Raw genomic sequence first — 18,228 nt, 5'->3', positions numbered from 1 at the left:
GTGCTATGTAATTTTTTAGGTGTGGCGGTTGTATTAATTACTACATGGTGTTACTAATTGAAGTACTATTATATGGGTGAATGGTAAAACTAATATATTATGGACTTAGAGTGCAAATTTGCTAAATAAATACACATGGTGTAACATGAGTTGATCGATAACACTTCAGACGATAGTAATGTCATCTTTGCCAGTTTGGATGTGTCATGTGGTAAGTAAATCTGTATGTTACTTAACGTTCTTTCTGCTATGTGTAATTTTGTGTGTTAAGCTTGTAAAAGGAAACCATGTGCAAAAGCATGAGCAGAGGTCCACAGCAACTCAGCGTGCTGTGCTGTTTTTGCTGGTTAAGGGAAAAATTGATCAACCATGTCACAGGCTTCATTATATTGGTGAATCTAATTTCGGTTGCTTTTCGATAAATTTGGTAACATGGAGTTCAGAGCTCGCTTTTAATATTTGTTCATTTGTTTGCTTTTTTGGTAGCAATTAGTTGACCAAATTTTAGTAATTTTTGCCCTAAGTCTTTGTAGATTCTTAACCTAATTGCGACAATTGTTGAAATAGTGAGGGTCTACGTGCGTGAGGATAAGGTCAATTGTCATTACGTTATGAGATTCACTTTATTGACAACTGACAACAACTAAATGTGGCCGACTAATTGTAGCATTACTCTTGTTGGGAAGCGTACATCTTCTATTAAAGCTAGCTTTAGTACTAGCTAATGTTTGCATTTAAGAATTATATCTTGCAAAAATGTGCAAAATTGAGCGCAGTGACGTTCTACGATAAATACAGCTCACTTAGTATGATAAGGTTTTGTTGTTGTTGGTGTTGTTCTTACTTCACTTAAAACAAGAAGGATGATACTTCCATGATCTTTCATTTCAAAAAGGGTCCAACCTCCACAACCATGACTAGATGCAAACAATCATCTTTGTCACATCTTCATCAGCTACCATTTGTCTATACATTGAAGCTGGGAGAAAATATTGCTCCTCTTTTTTTTTTTCCTTCCGAATAGCTCCAATAAAAGTATGCTTTTTGCCGGTTCGTAAATGCGTTTGCCCTCTAGTTGGATACCCTTGTTGGCCATCACTGTAGTTGAATGACACACGAAAGTCGAATCAAGGAGTCATTTCGATTGGTTACATATAAGATCGGAAATTATACATCGTACAAATGTTTATCAATCAGTAAGATCAACACTCTTTAATTTGATTCATCTTCATCCTATTAGCCATGCCAGTCCGACCTATAAACCCTAATTATATAAATAATTTCAAATACAAGTATATATATCTTGAACTGTTCATTATGTAATATTGTAGAATTTTAATGTGTGGAGATTAAATTTTCGGATCACGATTGACGGAAATAATTGAGATTTAAATAGATTTCATTTATGTGAGAGATGTGAACATTGAGCAATTTGGTGCAAATAGTATTGTATCACTGTATCAACTAAGCCACTAGTCTTATATTAATTCTTAAAAACCAGATGATCAGCACATTCTCTTCTTTACCTCTTCCACTTGCACGCCTATGATTGCATCCATTCAACAAAATTCTTGAAGATCTTGTTCTTGATTTCTCCTTCCTGACGATGCCGGTTTTCCAAACATCACAAATGTAGCTTTCATTAGCGAACTGGTCTGCAAAGTATGGCCAGCACAAGGAAGGAACCCCATTGCTTAGGCCTTCTAGAGTAGTGTTCCAACCACAGTGGTTTAGGAAGCAAGCAATCGAAGGATGAGCCAGAACCTTCTGTTAAGGCGCCCAACCAACCATCCGACCGCGAGAGCCTACTCGCTCTTGATATCCTTCCGGGTAGGGAGTACTTGCCCTGTCAGTGAAATCTGGCCTCACAATGCAGAGGAATGGCCTCTCGGATTATTCAAGAGCCAGAACCATTTCTTTGAATTGGTGGATTCAAAATTGTAAAGCTGCCAAATGCAACATAGATCACTGAGCTGGGTGGCTGTTTCTTCTTAACATCGATTAAAACATGATTTTGTGATTGGTTTTATTACCAACACATGCCCACACAAAGTCTGCAGTTTTCAAGGTGGGCATGTTTGATGCCAACTGAATCTCCTGGTTTTTCAACATGGTTCCTGCTATAAGTGAACGTTTTTGAAAGATGACCATAGAAACAGAACTTAAGTGTTGCATTTCCTATTACTAATTATGGAGGTTTCAACTGTCAAGAGGACTAGCCACTAATCCCCAAGGAACCCGCTCTCTATGCGCTTACTTGTTTGTTAGATGCGTCGTTTGTGTAACACGTATTGGCGAGGCTTCGATAATCACTTACATATGCTAGATCTATTAGGTTACCGATGTGACACACGCCACACAACCCAAAGTTTCACTATAGTAACAAAAAATTTAGAACAATTTCAAATAGTAACTAGCAAGGACGTCTAAATCTATCCCTAGTGGACCAATTTGAAACTGCTTATGGCATAGTTAAAAGTGTTTTCTGACAACTAAAAGCGCTTTTAATAACATTATGAGCGCTTTTTAGACTTCCAAAACTTATCTTTCAAATGAGTGAGCTTTACGAACTTACTTTAGAACTAGTTGGACTAAAATACTTACATAGCATGGTTGAATAACCAGTGATAGAGGATCTCACAGGTTTCAATTCCCTTCCAAGAAAATTAATTTTTCTACACAGATGTCGATTAGGCCAATTAGTCAAGGACCGTGTTCCCATCGAATTTGTCCCTTAACACTTAAGTTTGAATTTTTTTTAATTTTTTTATTTTTTTATTTTTAAATTAGAATAGTTTAGAATATTTAACAGCATGACTTAAATAGAACCAAAGTGAACTAACCTAAAAAACTCATGGGGGCAAAGTTGATATAAATCCTTAATGTCAATACGAGTGACATGACATTAATCATATTTTATTTGGGGTGGGAATTCGAATGCCCAATAATATGGGTGCCATTCGTGCAATTTTACGAAATAATAACAATTGCAGACGTTATCCCCTTAATCCTCCCATCTCGAACTACAAACGTTATCCCCTTCATCTTCCCACCAGTAGCAGGCTCAGTGGTGTGAAACGTTAGGGCAAAAATGGCGGTTTCGATAACGGCTCTCACGTCGTCCTTATCCTCTCTCTCGTTTTCCTCCCACGTAGCTCAGAAACCCAGCATTGTGTCGTTTCCCGGCTCCAAATCAGTGTCTGTTTCGCACGTGTGCGGAGCCCCCACACATGCCCCTCGTCTGGTGGTGGCTTCCGTCGCGGCAGCTCCTCCAACGGAAGTGGTGGAGACTGAAAACCTCAAGAAATACGTGAAATCGAGGCTTCCCGGCGGGTTTGCGGCTCAGACAATCATCGGCACCGGTCGTCGGAAATGTGCGATTGCTCGTGTTGTACTCCAGGAGGGCAGCGGAAAAGTTATCATCAACTATCGCGACGCCAAGGTCTCCTCTCTCTCTCTCCCTATCTCTCTCTGTATCTCTCTCTGTTAACACATGTAGTTTGGGGTTTCCAATTGGGGCTTCCATGCTCATCCAATTTTACCGATTTGTCAGCGACTGAAATCGAGTTTCTTTTTTAAAAAATAAAAATGATTTTAGCGTAGTTGATTTATGAATAATGTATAGTTAAGCTGATATCTCTGCGATTAAGCAATTTCATGCCCAAAGTTTGCTTCTTTGGGCAGCCAAAGATGTTTGCTTTTGTACTTTTTACATTGTTTGTTGCTAAGTCTAGACACAAGTAATATAAATGTTGTAAGATGAACAACGTTCAGAAATTCTTCAATGCCGGAAGAATGCTGCGGGCTATTCACCTCCTGCGACTATCCCACATTGGACAAAACCCCCTAACAACATTACGATAGCAGATGCGGTTGTGGGGGATGGCCCTTTATTTATCTGCTACGATGTTCTTTGTTCTTTATGTTTTGCTTTGTTTGTTCTGTTCTGTTCTTTTCGTTTTATGCTCAAACTGCCCAATGATTTTTATGTATTGAATTCAAGCATTCTTCTTTGGGGATTATGTTTATGATGGAAAGGTTTGGGTAGTGGTTAATTCGTTCGTCTAATCTTGTTTTTTGATCTGTTATCTGTTTCTGGATGCAACTCTGAGTGGAATGCGATGATTTGTGTTAGGTTTCGTTCGTGGTTGGCGACTGCTGTGATATTTCTTGTGGTCCGAGTCCTTTACAGCTTTCAGTATCAGCAATTCCTTGAACAATGCTTTCTTTTTTGCATCTCATGGTCTACAAATAATTGTCTCATCTGTTGTGAATATCATGATTATGTAACAAGTATAGCAGTAGTTGGAGTACAGGCACCAAAGTTACTTGTTAGGGGATTTTGTTTGTTCGTAGACAATGTTAACGAAACCCTTATGATTCTGTATTATAACGTTGTGTAGGAATATCTGCAAGGCAACCCGTTGTGGCTACAGTACATAAGAGTACCGTTGGTTACTTTAGGATACGAAAGTGGGTACGATGTGTTTGTCAAGGCTCATGGTGGTGGCCTTTCTGGTCAGGCGCAGGCGATATCCCTTGGCATTGCTCGAGCTTTGCTAAAGGTCAGCGAAGACCATAGAAGACCTCTCAGAAAGGAAGGGCTGCTGACCAGAGACGCCAGAGTAGTTGAAAGGAAGAAGCCTGGTCTCAAGAAAGCTCGCAAAGCCCCTCAGTTTTCAAAGCGTTAGACTCGTCTTTCCTTTTCTATGCTGTGAACATCGCAAGCCATACAAAGATCTCGGCTTCCATTGTAGATTAAAGCGGCTTTTGTGGTGAAATCTTTTTGTGCACTATATGAACAGGTTTTCATTTGGAAATGTGAATGTAGATTGAAAGCAAGGAATTTGGATTTGGTAACTTAATTTGTTACTTCCCATAACTTGATTGCTAGACATTTATGTTTCTAGTGTTGTATCATATGATCCTAGAGTTTTCGGGCATAAATTCAAGTACCGGGCAGAAGGCAGCTTGCTCGCTAGATCGCCTATTTCTCAACAATTTCCGGCCAACACTCTGATCAGCAAGAACACAATTGAATTGATCCATCGAGTTATTCGGCCATAATTTTAGATTATCAGGTAAGACTATCAGGTAAGACTTGTTATTACTTCTTCAGTTAATAGTAGATTATCACTAATTTTAGCTATAGAAAATGCTGTATATCCCAAATTCTTCGTTTCCAAACCTAGGCGTCAAGTGATATGCACCCTACATCATTGCATAAAAAGTACAATAACTTTGTAGGCTCCAAGGATAACAAAATTGAAACTAAAATTTATGCCGGTTTTCCAAGCGAGACGAAGGTCGCTTGAAGTTCAAGGGTTTTTACAAGACAGGAGCGAATGATGAGACATTTAGGGTTATGGACCAGCCTTAAAAAAAGGAGAGAGTATCAGATACAAAAGGTGAGGGGCACGAGTTAGTGGGTGAGATGTAATATTGAGGTTAAAAAGACATTTATATGTCAAATAAGACGAAACACGTGATTGTACGGTTGTATTGGAAGTTTTTCGAGCCCATATTTTAGATTAGTTTCTTATATATTTTGTATCTTATTTTTTGACCTATTTTGGTTAGTTTTGGATCTAATGCTGCATCCTTTTTTGGTACTTTTTCTATAAACCCTAAAACCCTAAAACCCTATAATATAAGTTATTTTCTTCTGTCAACCTAAAAACATAAGGATTTTTAGCAAAATGGTCTTTGAAATTGACATAACTCATCACTTTGTTCCTAAACTTGAAAATCGATAGAAGTAATCCTGAGATTATCTACCATCAAATCAATCATTTTAATCAATCATTCAATCATTTCTGAAACTATAAAGTTTCTTTAGTCAAATTTCATTACCTACGTGAGACTATAAATAGAAGGAGCATTGGTCTTGTTGATTGATTTGATGCTTTACTGTAGGTTTTGTATTCATGGGCATTGGTCTTGATTTCGGACGCTGCTTTGCTGGTCAAATGTTCAGCAGCCAAGTCTTATTCCTTGATTTCTCCTTCCGTGATGATTTATTTGATTTCTTATTCGGCATTGTTGATTGATTTGATGTTTTATTGTAGGTTTAGTCAAATTTCTTTACCTATCTTTTGATGAAATGTTCAGCAGTCAAGTCTTTTTCCTTGATTTCTTCTTTCGTGATGATTGATTTGATTTCTCATTGGGCATTGGTCTTGTTGATTGATTTGATGCTTTACCGTAGGTTTAGTCAAATTTCATTACCTAGGTGATACTAAATAGGAGGAGCATTGGATCCTTTACTGTAGATTTTGTATCCATGGGCATTGGTCTTATTGATGCTTTCGCGCAAACGACAATGGGTTGGAATGGTATACAAAATCAACAGATCTTACTTAATATAAAATATCATGGCTACACAAACCGTTGAAGGTAGTTCTAGATCTGGCCGTCCAAAACATCACACCGTTGTTTTATTTTCTTGTTTTGGTACTGTTGGAAAACTTTATTTAATGAACACAAGATTTTGGATTTCCGTTTACATTGGTCTGAGTTGAATCCATGGCTACATTTTCTTTGCTGCCTACTTCCTTTTGTTTATTTCGAAGAAAACGAAGATAGATGGGCGTCTCGTCTAAGACTTCATCCATTCAATAAAGTTCTTGAAGGTCTTGTACGATTGTCCGCCTTCTTTGATATTGTTCATGGCCACTTCCTTCAGTTTCGAAGCTCTCGCTTTGCAGTTTTCATCGCCGAGAAGTTGCTCCACCTTGGTCTTGATTTCTCCTTCCGTGATGATCCCGCTTTCATTCTTATCGAATCTCAGTCCCACCTTCCAAATATCGCAAATGTAGCTCTCATTGAGCAACTGGTCAGCAAAGTACGGCCAGCACAAGAAAGGAAGCCCATTGCTTAGGCCTTCCAGGGTAGAGTTCCAACCGCAGTGGCTTACGAAGCAAGCAATCGAAGGATGACTGAGAACCTTTTGTTGAGGTGCCCAACCGACCACCAGACCGCGAGAGCCTACTCGCTCTTGATATCCTTCCGGGTAGGGATCATTTGTACCATCAGTGGTATCCGGCCTCACAACCCACAGAAATGGCCTCCCTGACAACTCAAGAGCCAAAGCAAGCTCTTGGAATTGTGTTTGATCGAAAACCGTGAAGCTACCAAATGCAACGTAGATCACCGAGCTGGGTTTCTGTTGATCCAGCCACTCTAAGCAAGTTGAGTCTTGTGGCCAGAAGTTTCCTTCTGAGTTCTCGAGCCGGCTGCTTGCCAAAAGCGGGCCTATTGGTAAAATCTCGGGCGCTAGGGTGAACGCTGCCGGTTCAAGATCATACGCCGAGTTGCAGGCAAGCCAGTCTGCCGCTTTCGCATACTTACTGTTTCTTACTAAAAGTTGAAAGATGATTTTCTGAGTGTCTAGTGTATGAAAGCATGTCCACAGCAAGTCTGCAGTTTTCATTTTGGGAAGATTTTTTGCCAACTCAATTTCTTGGCTTTTCAACGGAGTTCCTGCCGTAAGTGAATCATAACAAGAATATAATTAGTGAATTAGATCAAAATATTTCTTTGTTAATCAAATTATTGTTACGATACCATCATCGTCGTCGATGATTCCTTCATGAATCAACTTTGGAATATTGAAACTCAATGCCAAAGCTGCAGCTGATGCAGGCCAAAAGGCAACCCGCCGGATTTTCATTTTCGCTGCCACGTCCAGAGTGTTGAGAGTTGTCCCACATCGGTGAGGGACAAGGTTTGCTATGTGCTTATATGGTCTTGGGCTACTCCCCATATTGCCAATTGGTTTTATGGTGGAACCTCAATTTCATCATGGTATCAGAGCAGGTTGTCCTCGTGTGAAGCCAAACGGCCACACGCGCTCCACGTCACTCAGTTGTTGTCCACGTGTAGGCTTGAAAATCCGCCACACGTGCGGGGGCGTGTTGAGAGTTGTCCCACATCGGTGAGGGACAAGGTTTGCTATGTGCTTATATGGTCTTGGGCTACTCCCCATATTGCCAATTGGTTTTATGGTGGAACCTCAATTTCATCACAGAGCCCACCCGGAACTCTCATCAGCAAGAACACAAGCGACCTTGTCACTTTCTTCTTCATTGATCTTTTCTATCAACTCCTCCAACTTCCCCGGCATGACTCGTTGCATTCCTTCACACAACAGGCCTAGGTCATTCCTGTCCTCCCCGGGTTCTAAGCCATCTGGAAGCGAAACTAGATGAATACGATCTCCTACATGAGTTTCGTCAGCCAAGGCGTTCACGATGCGTTTGTGATTGAACTCTGTGTTCACAAATGTGACTTTGAAGCCATGATTGGCTAAGCATTGTGACAATTCCATCAAGGGAAGCACATGGCCTTGTGCCGGAAAAGGAACAGCTATTATATGTAGGTTGCTCATTTTTGTTCTTGATCTTTCCTTTTTCCGCTATGAGATGTTTTCGAATGTAGCTTCCCTATCGTGTCATCTATAGGAGAAGCCCGGAGCATCGTATTAGGAAATATTATATGTAAATATCTGGTATTATATTTACCTAAATAGATTTGAGTCAAATCTCACAAAATATGGGTCACTGTTACCTAGTCATTAATGTAGGGTTGATTAGTTGATTAGGTGGTGTGTATATTGTACAGTATACTCTGCCAATCTATCACTTGTCATAGACTTCCAATCTAGCCGTCTGAATATTCAACAATTTTAACATGCTATCCAGAGCATAAGGTTCTGGTGCCTGATTGCCCACGTTTTCAACTCTCATCATTTTCTAAATATCATGTCAGAGACATTTGTTCAACCACCACCACAGAAAAATCAAAACAATAGCAATATCTGCATGGATCCATCAAGTCCATACTATGTTCATCATTCAGAAAACCCCGGTATCAATTCAGAAAGATTGAATGGTCCCAATTATTCATCTTGGAGTAAATTCACAATCCATGCTCTCACAGCCAAGAATAAAATTGGCTTCATCGATGGCTCCGTTCAGCCCCCTCAGCAACAAGTCAACCGAAAGAATTTGCTCTTTGGAATCAATACAACAATATGATTTTGTCACGGCTTCATAATCATAATAGTTGAATATGATTTATCTAAGGACGTATTTACGTATCCGTAATCGGATTGAGAATGTGGAATTGAATTCTGATTACGGAGTACTTCGGTGTTTACTAAACATGGAGGAATCAAAAAAGCAGTGGGGCCCACACAAATTTTGGAATTCAATTCCTTGTATTGATGGAATTGGATTCCTTAGATATAAGTGATAATTTGATTCTTAATTATTTGGACAATCGGAATGACACTTTTGTTCCCTTTATGCCTTCACTTACTTTTTTTTATTTCCAAGACCATCCTTTATAAACCCATTAAAGTATATAAAATATTTGGCTTGAGACAAGGACATTTTAGTAATCATACTAGTTTATATTCCAATTATGTTGAATTAGTAAATAGTTTTATGAAATTCTATTCCGATTCCAGAACTTTTAAGTAAACAACTTCAACAGGAATCCGATTCTGACTTCTCCTCATTCGAACTCCTCCTCAATTCAATTCGTTCTATTTTCATTACTGTTACGTAAACACGCCATAAAAGAGTTATTCATGCCAAAAGCGCCCAAAAGGTGTGAAAAGATTTCAAAGATCAGTTTTCACAGAAGAATGCACCAACAATCTATCAGATTTAGAAGTCCATCGCATCTCTCTCACGAGGCTCCATGATGGTCTCAACTTATTTTACAAAACTTAAAGTCCTTTGGGATGAATTAGAGACATATCGACCTCTTCTTACAAGGACACATAATGAGCAAATTGAAGAAGATCGGATGATGCAGTTTCTTGTGGGTCTCAACTACGTTTACGATGCAGTTTCTTGTGGGTCTCAACTACGTTTACAATGCAGTTTCAAATTCCACAAAATATGGGTCACTGTTACCTAGTCATTAATGTAGGGTTGATTAGTTGATTAGGTGGTTTGTATATTGTACAGTATACTCTGCCAATTGAGGCAGACGAAAAGCATTCAATCTATCACTTGTCATAGACTTCCAATCTAGCCATTTGAATATTCAACTATTTTAACATGGTATCCTGAGCATAAGGCTCTGGTGGCTGATTGCCCACGTTTTCAACTCTCATCAGTTTCTAAATGTCATGTCAGAGACATTTGTTCAACACCACGACAGAAAAATCAAAACGATAGCAATATCGGCATCGATTCATCAGGTTACATACTATATTCATCTTATTATCGTTTCAGATAATAAGATAAAAAATAATATGTGAGAGAAGGGGAAGAAAGGAAATAAGAATAGGAAATAGAAAATTCTACTCCTATATTTACCCCTATATTTACCCGTTTTACACATGATTTTGTTCCTTTCTTTGGTTTATTAGGAATTTAGGATGTTGTTTTGCTGATACATTGATGCAGCCCAAGACAATTAATATTGTCTATGTATTAAACATGTTGTTGGTGGCTTTCCATCTTTCAAAGTCATGTTTTAATTAGATGTTTAGAAACTATAATCTTTAGCATTAAATATTTATCCTATCAATTATTGTAATCTCCATAGTTAAGGGGATCCTTATGTACTCAAAAGGAAGCAAAGTGAGTACATTAAAAGTAATCTAAGAAGAGAGTTTTCCATTTTTATTTTTTTTATTCTTATGGTTAAGAGTTCTAGGTTCCACTCCTAACATCGAAAAAGATGTTTTAAACACTTTTGTTTAACAAATTACATCTACCCAATTAAAAATCGATTTTATATAAGTCAATTCTTGCTCTTAAATTTCTGATATATAAATTTCTTAACCATGTATTTATTTATAAGTCGATTATGTTTTAAATTTCTAATTTTGTCATATTATGTTAAAAATCCTCAATCATAGAATTAAACAGCCAGACACAAATACATACAGATCTAGAAAAATCAAAACCAAAATTTAGCCAAATTAGAGGCTGCCGAGTGCGGATGTGCAGGCAGAGGGCTGCTGGAGGCAAGTTGTCACATCACGGCCCGGGTCGGATCACTTCCCGGGCCCGCTCCACCACCGTAGCACGATATTGTCCGCTTTGGGCTTACCATTCCCTCACGGTTTTGTTTTTGGGAACTCACGAGCAACTTCCCAGTGGGTCACCCATCATGGGATTGCTCTAGCCTCCTTCTCGCTTAACTTCGGAGTTCCTACGGAACCCGAAGCCAGTGAGCTCCTAAAAGGCCTCGTGCTAGGTAGGGATGAGAATATATATTTAAGGATCACTCCCCTGGGCGATGTGGGATGTCACAATCCACCCCCTTTAGGGGCCCGACGTTCTCGTCGGCACACACGCGACCAGGGTTAGGCTTTGATACCAAATTGTCACATCCCAGCTCAGGGCGGATCACTTCCCGGGCCCGCTCCACCACCGTAGCACGATATTGTCGCTTTGGACTTACCATTCCCTCACGATTTTGTTTTTGGGAACTCACGAGCAACTTCCCAGTGGGTCACCCATCATGGGATTGCTCTAGCCTCCTTCTCGCTTAACTTCGGAGTTCCTATGGAATCCGAAGCCAGTGAGCTCCTAAAAGGCCTCGTGCTAGGTAGGGATGGGAATATATATTTAAGGATCACTCCCCTGGGCGATGTGGGATGTCACACAAGTACCTGCAAATTCAAAACCAAATTTAGAAAAAAAAAAATGATAGAAAAATTTTGAAAAGAAACTTCAATCCTATCAGATTGGGTTGAGCGTATGAAGGTGATCGTACATTCTTAACATTCATCCAGAAAGTTCTGTACTTCCCATGTCCATCTGCTCATTGCTGTTTTTGGTCGCCACTAGCAGTGACAAAAATCGAAGGCAATGAAATAGTAACAAATTAAAATTAAAGTTTCACATTCTGTGGATCAGCTGGTTAAAACTGTAGAGTTTCACCCATTATTCATTGATTTTCGAAAGAGAAAGGAAATTGATATCTAGGTGTCCAAGCTTGGCAACCAAATAATGGATTGAAGAAGAAAATCCAAAAGACAATTAAAGAAATGTAGGGAAACAATAAGTACCTTGTTGTTGCCTGAAGAACTCGATCAAAAACAGAATCTCTCTTTCCCTAATTCGGATCCTGTTATGTCAGAGAGAGGAGAGAGTTAGAGAACGAGCATAAGTAATATAAATGTTGCTGAGTCTAGACATAAGTAAAATAAATGTTGTAAGGTCAACAACATTCAGAAATTCTTCAATGCTAGAGGAATGTTGCGGGATGTGAGTGGCTGGTCTACAGTTTGTTGGTTAATTGGTTGATTGTGCGCTGGCTATTCACGTCCTGCAACTATCCCGCATTGGACAAAACCCCCTAACAACATTACGATAGCAGATGCGGTTGTGGGGGATAGCCCTTTATTTATCTACTATGATGTTCTTAGTTCCTTATGTTTTGCTTTGTTTGTTTTGGTCTCTTCATTTTATGCTCCAAGTGTCCAATGATTTTTATGTATTGAATCCAAGCATTACTCTGTGGGGCTTATGTTTATGATGGAAAGGTTAACGGGTAGTGGTTAATTAGTTCATCTAATCTTGTATATAATCTGTTATCTGTTTCTAGATACAACTCTGAGTGGACTGCGATGATTTGTGTTAATGGTTTCGTTCATGGTTTCCGAATACTGTGATATTTCTTATGGTCTGAGTCCTTTTACAGCATTCAGTATCCACTGTTCCTTCAACAATGCTTTCTTTTTTGTATCTCATGGTCTACAAATAATTGTCTCCTGTCGTGAATATCATGATCATGGAACAAGTATAGCAGTAGGCGAAGTACAAGCACCAAAGTTACGTGTTAGGGAATTTTGTTTGTTTGTAGACAATATAAACGAAACACTTATGATTCTGAAGATTAATGTTGTGTAGGAATATCTGCAAGGCAACCCGTTGTGGTTACAGTACGTAAGAGTACCGTTGGTTACTTTAGGATACGAAAGTGGATACGATTTGTTTGTCAAGGCTCATGGTGGTGGCCTTTCTGGTCAGGCGCAGGCGATATCCCTTGGCATTGCTCGAGCTTTGCTAAAAGTCAGCGAAGACCATAGAAGACCTCTCAGAAAGGAAGGGCTGCTGACCAGAGACGCCAGAGCAGTTGAAAGAAAGAAGCCTGGTCTCAAGAAAGCTCGCAAAGCCCCTCAGTTTTCAAAGCGTTAGACTCGTCTTTCCTTTTCTATGCTGTGAACATCGCAAGCCATACAAAGATCTCGGCTTCCATTGTAGATTAAAGCGGCTTTTGTGGTGAAATCTTTTTGTGCACTATATGAACAGGTTTTCATTTGGAAATGTGAATGTAGAATGAAAGCAAGGAATTTGGATTTGGTAACTTAATTTGTTACTTCCCATAACTTGATTGCTAGACATATTTATGTTTCTAGTGTTGTATCATATGATCCTAGAGTTTTCGGGCATAAATTCAAGTACCGGGCAGTAGGCAGCTTGCTCGCTAGATCGCCTATTTCTCAACAATTTCCGGCCAACACTCTGATCAGCAAGAACACAATTGAATTGATCCATCGAGTTATTCGGCCGTAATTTTAGATTATTAGGTAAGACTTGTTATTACTTCTTCAGTTAATGGTAGATTATCACTAATTTTAGCTATAGAAAATGCTCTATATCCCAAATTCTTCTTTTCCAAACCTAGGCGTCAAGTGATATGCACCCTACATCATTGCATAAAAAGTACAATAACTTTGTAGGCTCCGAGGATAACAAAATTGAAACTAAAATTTATGCCGGTTTTCCAAGCGAGGAGAAGGTCGCTTGAAGTTCAAGGGCTTTTACAAGACAGGAGCGAGTGATGAGACATTTAGAGCAACTCCAGCGTTGGAGCCCTCCCCCCTGGCAATACACTATTCAATCCACCTAATGAACAGTAACTGCCCTTAATGAACAGTAAGTAGCCCTGGCAATAGAATTTGCATCTCCACCGTTACACTTCAATAGCCCTGGCAATAGGCAATAAAATATTAGTATTTTTTTTATTTATAAAATAATACAAAATAATTTTAATTGTAATATCGGATAAGATTTTTAATCGTTCTCGTTGCGCCACGTGTCATTATCCGAAGTATTATTAAATAATACAAAATATTACAATTTTTTTCAGATTTTTTTTTGAATTTTTTTGAATTTTTTACAATTTTTGACAATTTTTTTAAATTTTTTATTCAATTAATTAATCTCTGCCGTTGGATATAAAAAAATTTGAATTCCAACGCTCCAGATTGTGCCACGTGGCACAACGGTAACTTTTCAGATTTTTAAAACTATTTTTTTCATTTATTTTTTTATTTATAAAGCATTTTAATATCCACCGTTGATCTCAGATCGAACGGTGGATATTAAAATCTGACTTAATTTTTTTTTTTTACCGTTGAGATCTAACGGTCCACATTAAGTGACCGTTAAGATCTAACGCACCGTGGGAAGCCACGTGGCTTCCCAACGGTCACTGACAAAACCTTTTTTTTTCTGATTTTTCTGTCAGACGCGCCCCCACGCGCGGGTGGGGTGCACGCGCCTGACACAAAAAAATAAAATATTAGGCTGACGCCACCCTGGCGTCAGCATGACGTCATCCCCACCTCGGGCTCAAGGGCTGGCAATCCCTCACGGGCCCTTTGCTCGGGCCTCCCCCTTACGCCGGGCTTCCTCACGCTGGAGGCCTGCCACCGGCCCTCGGGCCTTTGTTTTGCACACTGTCCCCTGAGCAATTTGCTACGGTGGGAATGCTCTTAGGTGTTGTATTAGTGGCCAAGTGGACATGATGATGTTTGTTGAAAAGAAAAAAAGAAGGTGGACAACATCATTGTGTCTTCCTTGTTTTGGGGAGAAAAGGGAAAAGCAACAACACCTTTCATTATTGTGTTTGTTGTCATCATCACCCGTGAGTTTTAGCCTTTGTTGAAAGGCAGATGGAATTGGGTTGTTTCTTTCTTTTGCAACTTGACAAGTGCTTGTGCTTTAGGAGAAAGAGAAGAAAGAGAGCCTTTTCTTTTTGGTATATAGGGAGAAGAGCTCATTGTTTTCGTATGTGGGGGGAGCGGCAGATGAGAGAAACCAGGGAGAGCATTCGGCTCTCCCATTTGAACAGAGCTGCTCCTTCCCACCATTTGTAACAATCCCATTTTGTTAGTAATCACTCAATCAAAGATGTTGGTGCTACTTGTGTAGCTTTTGGGAGAGAAGGATTTTGATATGTGTTTCTTCTTCTCCATTTGTTTCTTAGTTTGAGTGAGAGCTATTGGTTGTATGTGGGATTTGGGTTTGAGAGTTAAAACTCTATTTGTAATCTCCTTTTGATATTAGTGGAATTTCCTCGCCGTCTCGAAACTGGATGTAGGCTTACGCCGAACCAGTATAAATCCTTGTGTCTTTTGGATTATTTGTCTTGTAATATTTTGCCGTATTAGCTTTGGTTTCATATTTGAAGCTTCCGCACAACATTAGGGTTATGGACCAGCCTTAAAAAAAGGAGAGAGTATCAGATACAAAAGGTGAGGGGCACGAGTTAGTGGGTGAGATGTAATATTGAGGTTAAAAAGACATTTATATGTCAAATAAGACGAAACACGTGATTTATACGGTTGTATTGGAAGTTTTTCGAGCCCATATTTTAGATTAGTTTCTTATATATTTTGTATCTTATTTTTTGACGTATTTTGGTTAGTTTTGGATCTAATGCTGCATCCTTTTTTGGTACGTTTTCTATAAACCCTAAAACCCTATAATATAAGTTATTTTCTTCTGTCAACCTAAAAACATAAGGATTTTTAGCAAAATGGTCTCTGAAATTGACATAACTCATCACTTTGTTCCTAAACTTGAAAATCGATAGAAGTAATTATGAGATTGTCTACCATCAAATCAATCATTTTAGTCCTGTGAAAAATCTCTGTTAAATTGAAGAAATCACCGATCCAACTAGGATTTCTGAAACTATAAAGTTTCTTTAGTCAAATTTCATTACCTACGTGAGACTATAAATAGAAGGAGCATTGGTCTTGTTGATTGATTTGATGCTTTACTGTAGGTTTTGTATTCATGGGCATTGGTCTTGATTTCGGACGCTGCTTCGCTAGTCAAATGTTCAGTAGCTAAGTTTTATTCCTTGATTTCTCCTTTCGTGATGATTTATTTGATTTCTTATTCGGCATTGTTGATTGATTTGATGCTTTACTGTCGGTTTAGTCAAATTTCATAACCTATCTTCTGATTAAATGTTCAGCAGCCAAGTCTTATTCTTTGATTTTTTCTTTCGTGATTATTGATTTGATTTCTTATTGGGCATTGGTCTTGTTGATTGATTTGATGCTTTACTGTAGGTTTAGTCAAATTTCATTACCTAGGTGATACTAAATAGGAGGAGCATTGGATCCTTTACTGTAGATTTTGTATCCATGGGCATTGGTGTTATTGATGCTTTCGCGCAAACGACAATGGGTTGGATTGGAATGGTATACAAAATCAACAGATCTTACTTAATATAAAATATCATGGCTACACAAACCGTTGAAGGTAGTTCTAGATCTGGCCGTCCAAAACATCACGCCGTTGTTTTATTTTCTTGTTTTGGTACTGTTGGAAAACTTTATTTAATGAACACAAGATTTTGGATTACCGTTTACATTGGTCTCAGAATCCATGGCTACATTTTCTTTGCTGCTTACTTCCTTTTGTTTATTTCAAAGAAAACGAAGATCGATGGGCGTCTCGTCTCGTCTAAGACTTCATCCATTCAATAAAGTTCTTGAAGTTCTTGTACGATTGTCCGCCTTCTTTGATATTGTTCGTGGCCACTTCCTTCAGTTTCAAAGCTCTCGCTTTGCAGTTTTCATCGCCGAGAAGTTGCTCCACCTTGGTCTTGATTTCTCCTTCCGTGATAATCCCGCTTTCATTCTTATCGAATCTCAATCCCACCTTCCAAATATCGCAAATGTAGCTCTCATTGAGCAACTGGTCAGCAAAGTACGGCCAGCACAAGAAAGGAAGCCCATTGCTTAGGCCTTCCAGGGTAGAGTTCCAACCGCAGTGGCTTACGAAGCAAGCAATCGAAGGATGACTGAGAAACTTTTGTTGAGGTGCCCAACCGACCACCAGACCGCGAGAGCCTACTCGCTCTTGATATCCTTCCGGGTAGGGATCACTTGTACCATCAGTGGTATCCGGCCTCACAACCCACAGAAATGGCCTCCCTGACAACTCAAGAGCCAAAGCAAGCTCTTGGAATTGTGTTTGATCGAAAACCGTGAAGCTACCAAATGCAACGTAGATCACCGAGCTGGGTTTCTGTTGATCCAGCCACTCTAAGCAAGTTGAGTCTTGTGGCCAGAAGTTTCCTTCTGAGTTCTCGAGCCGGCTGCTTGCCAAAAGCGGGCCTATTGGTAAAATCTCGGGTGCTAGGGTGAACGCTGCCGGTTCAAGATCATACGCCGAGTTGCAGACAAGCCAGTCTGCCGCTTTCGCATACTTACTGTTTCTTACTAAAAGTTGAAAGATGATTTTCTGAGTGTCTAGTGTATGAAAGCATGTCCACAGCAAGTCTGCAGTTTTCATTTTGGGAAGATTTTTTGCCAACTCAATTTCTTGGCTTTTCAACGGAGTTCCTGCCGTAAGTGAATCATAACAAGAATATAATTAGTGAATTAGATCAAAATATTTCTTTGTTAATCAAATTATTGTTACGATACCATCATCGTCGTCGATGATTCCTTCATGAATCAACTTTGGAATATTGAAACTCAATGCCAAAGCTGCAGCTGATGCAGGCCAAAAGGCAACCCGCCGGATTTTCATTTTCGCTGCCACGTCCAGAGCCCAACCGGAATTCTCATCAGCAAGAACACAAGCGACCTTGTCATTTTCTTCTTCATTGATCTTTTCTATCAACTCCTCCAACTTCTCCGGCATGACTCGTTGCATTCCTTCACACAACAGGCCTAGGTCATTCCTGTCCTCCCCGGGTTCTAAGCCATCTGGAAGTGAAACTAGATGAATACGATCTCCTACATGAGTTTCGCCAGCCAAGGCGTTCACAATGCGTTTGTGATTGAACTCTGTGTTCACAAATGTGACTTTGAAGCCATGATTGGCTAAGCATTGTGACAACTCCATCAAGGGAAGCACATGGCCTTGTGCCGGAAAAGGAACAGCTATTATATGTAGGTTGCTCATTTTTGTTCTTGATCTTTCCTTATTCCGCTATGAG

The 18,228-nt window shown here is 39.4% G+C and overlaps 3 protein-coding genes across 3 annotated transcripts; 1 reads left to right on the top strand and 2 right to left on the bottom strand.

The window, feature by feature from the left end:
- The first annotated feature begins 3,008 nt into the window (after window positions 1–3,008).
- Window positions 3,009–4,882, top strand: LOC137707770 (small ribosomal subunit protein uS9c-like). The gene is made up of 2 exons (XM_068446688.1): window positions 3,009–3,442; window positions 4,404–4,882. Exons 1-2 carry the CDS (start codon window positions 3,092–3,094, stop codon window positions 4,689–4,691), a joined length of 639 nt encoding a protein of 212 aa, XP_068302789.1. The 5' UTR covers window positions 3,009–3,091; the 3' UTR covers window positions 4,692–4,882.
- Window positions 4,883–6,338: 1,456 nt separating this feature from the next.
- LOC137709461 (UDP-glycosyltransferase 83A1-like) lies at window positions 6,339–8,424 on the bottom strand. The gene is made up of 3 exons (XM_068448548.1): window positions 8,032–8,424; window positions 7,567–7,692; window positions 6,339–7,482 (listed from the first exon to the last, which is right to left on the bottom strand). The coding sequence occupies exons 1-3, from the start codon at window positions 8,387–8,389 to the stop codon at window positions 6,599–6,601; spliced, it is 1,368 nt and encodes a 455-aa protein (XP_068304649.1). The 5' UTR covers window positions 8,390–8,424; the 3' UTR covers window positions 6,339–6,598.
- Window positions 8,425–16,450: 8,026 nt separating this feature from the next.
- LOC137709322 (UDP-glycosyltransferase 83A1-like) lies at window positions 16,451–18,206 on the bottom strand. Its single transcript, XM_068448407.1, has 2 exons — window positions 17,711–18,206; window positions 16,451–17,626 (listed from the first exon to the last, which is right to left on the bottom strand). Exons 1-2 carry the CDS (start codon window positions 18,192–18,194, stop codon window positions 16,743–16,745), a joined length of 1,368 nt encoding a protein of 455 aa, XP_068304508.1. The 5' UTR covers window positions 18,195–18,206; the 3' UTR covers window positions 16,451–16,742.
- Between the last annotated feature and the right edge of the window lie 22 nt (window positions 18,207–18,228).

The sequence above is a fragment of the Pyrus communis genome, chromosome 11, assembly GCF_963583255.1.
Source record: "Pyrus communis chromosome 11, drPyrComm1.1, whole genome shotgun sequence".
NCBI classification, from domain to species: Eukaryota; Viridiplantae; Streptophyta; class Magnoliopsida; order Rosales; family Rosaceae; genus Pyrus; species Pyrus communis.
Note: the sequence above shows the minus strand (reverse complement) of the source record. Positions and strands in the feature narration are given on the sequence as shown.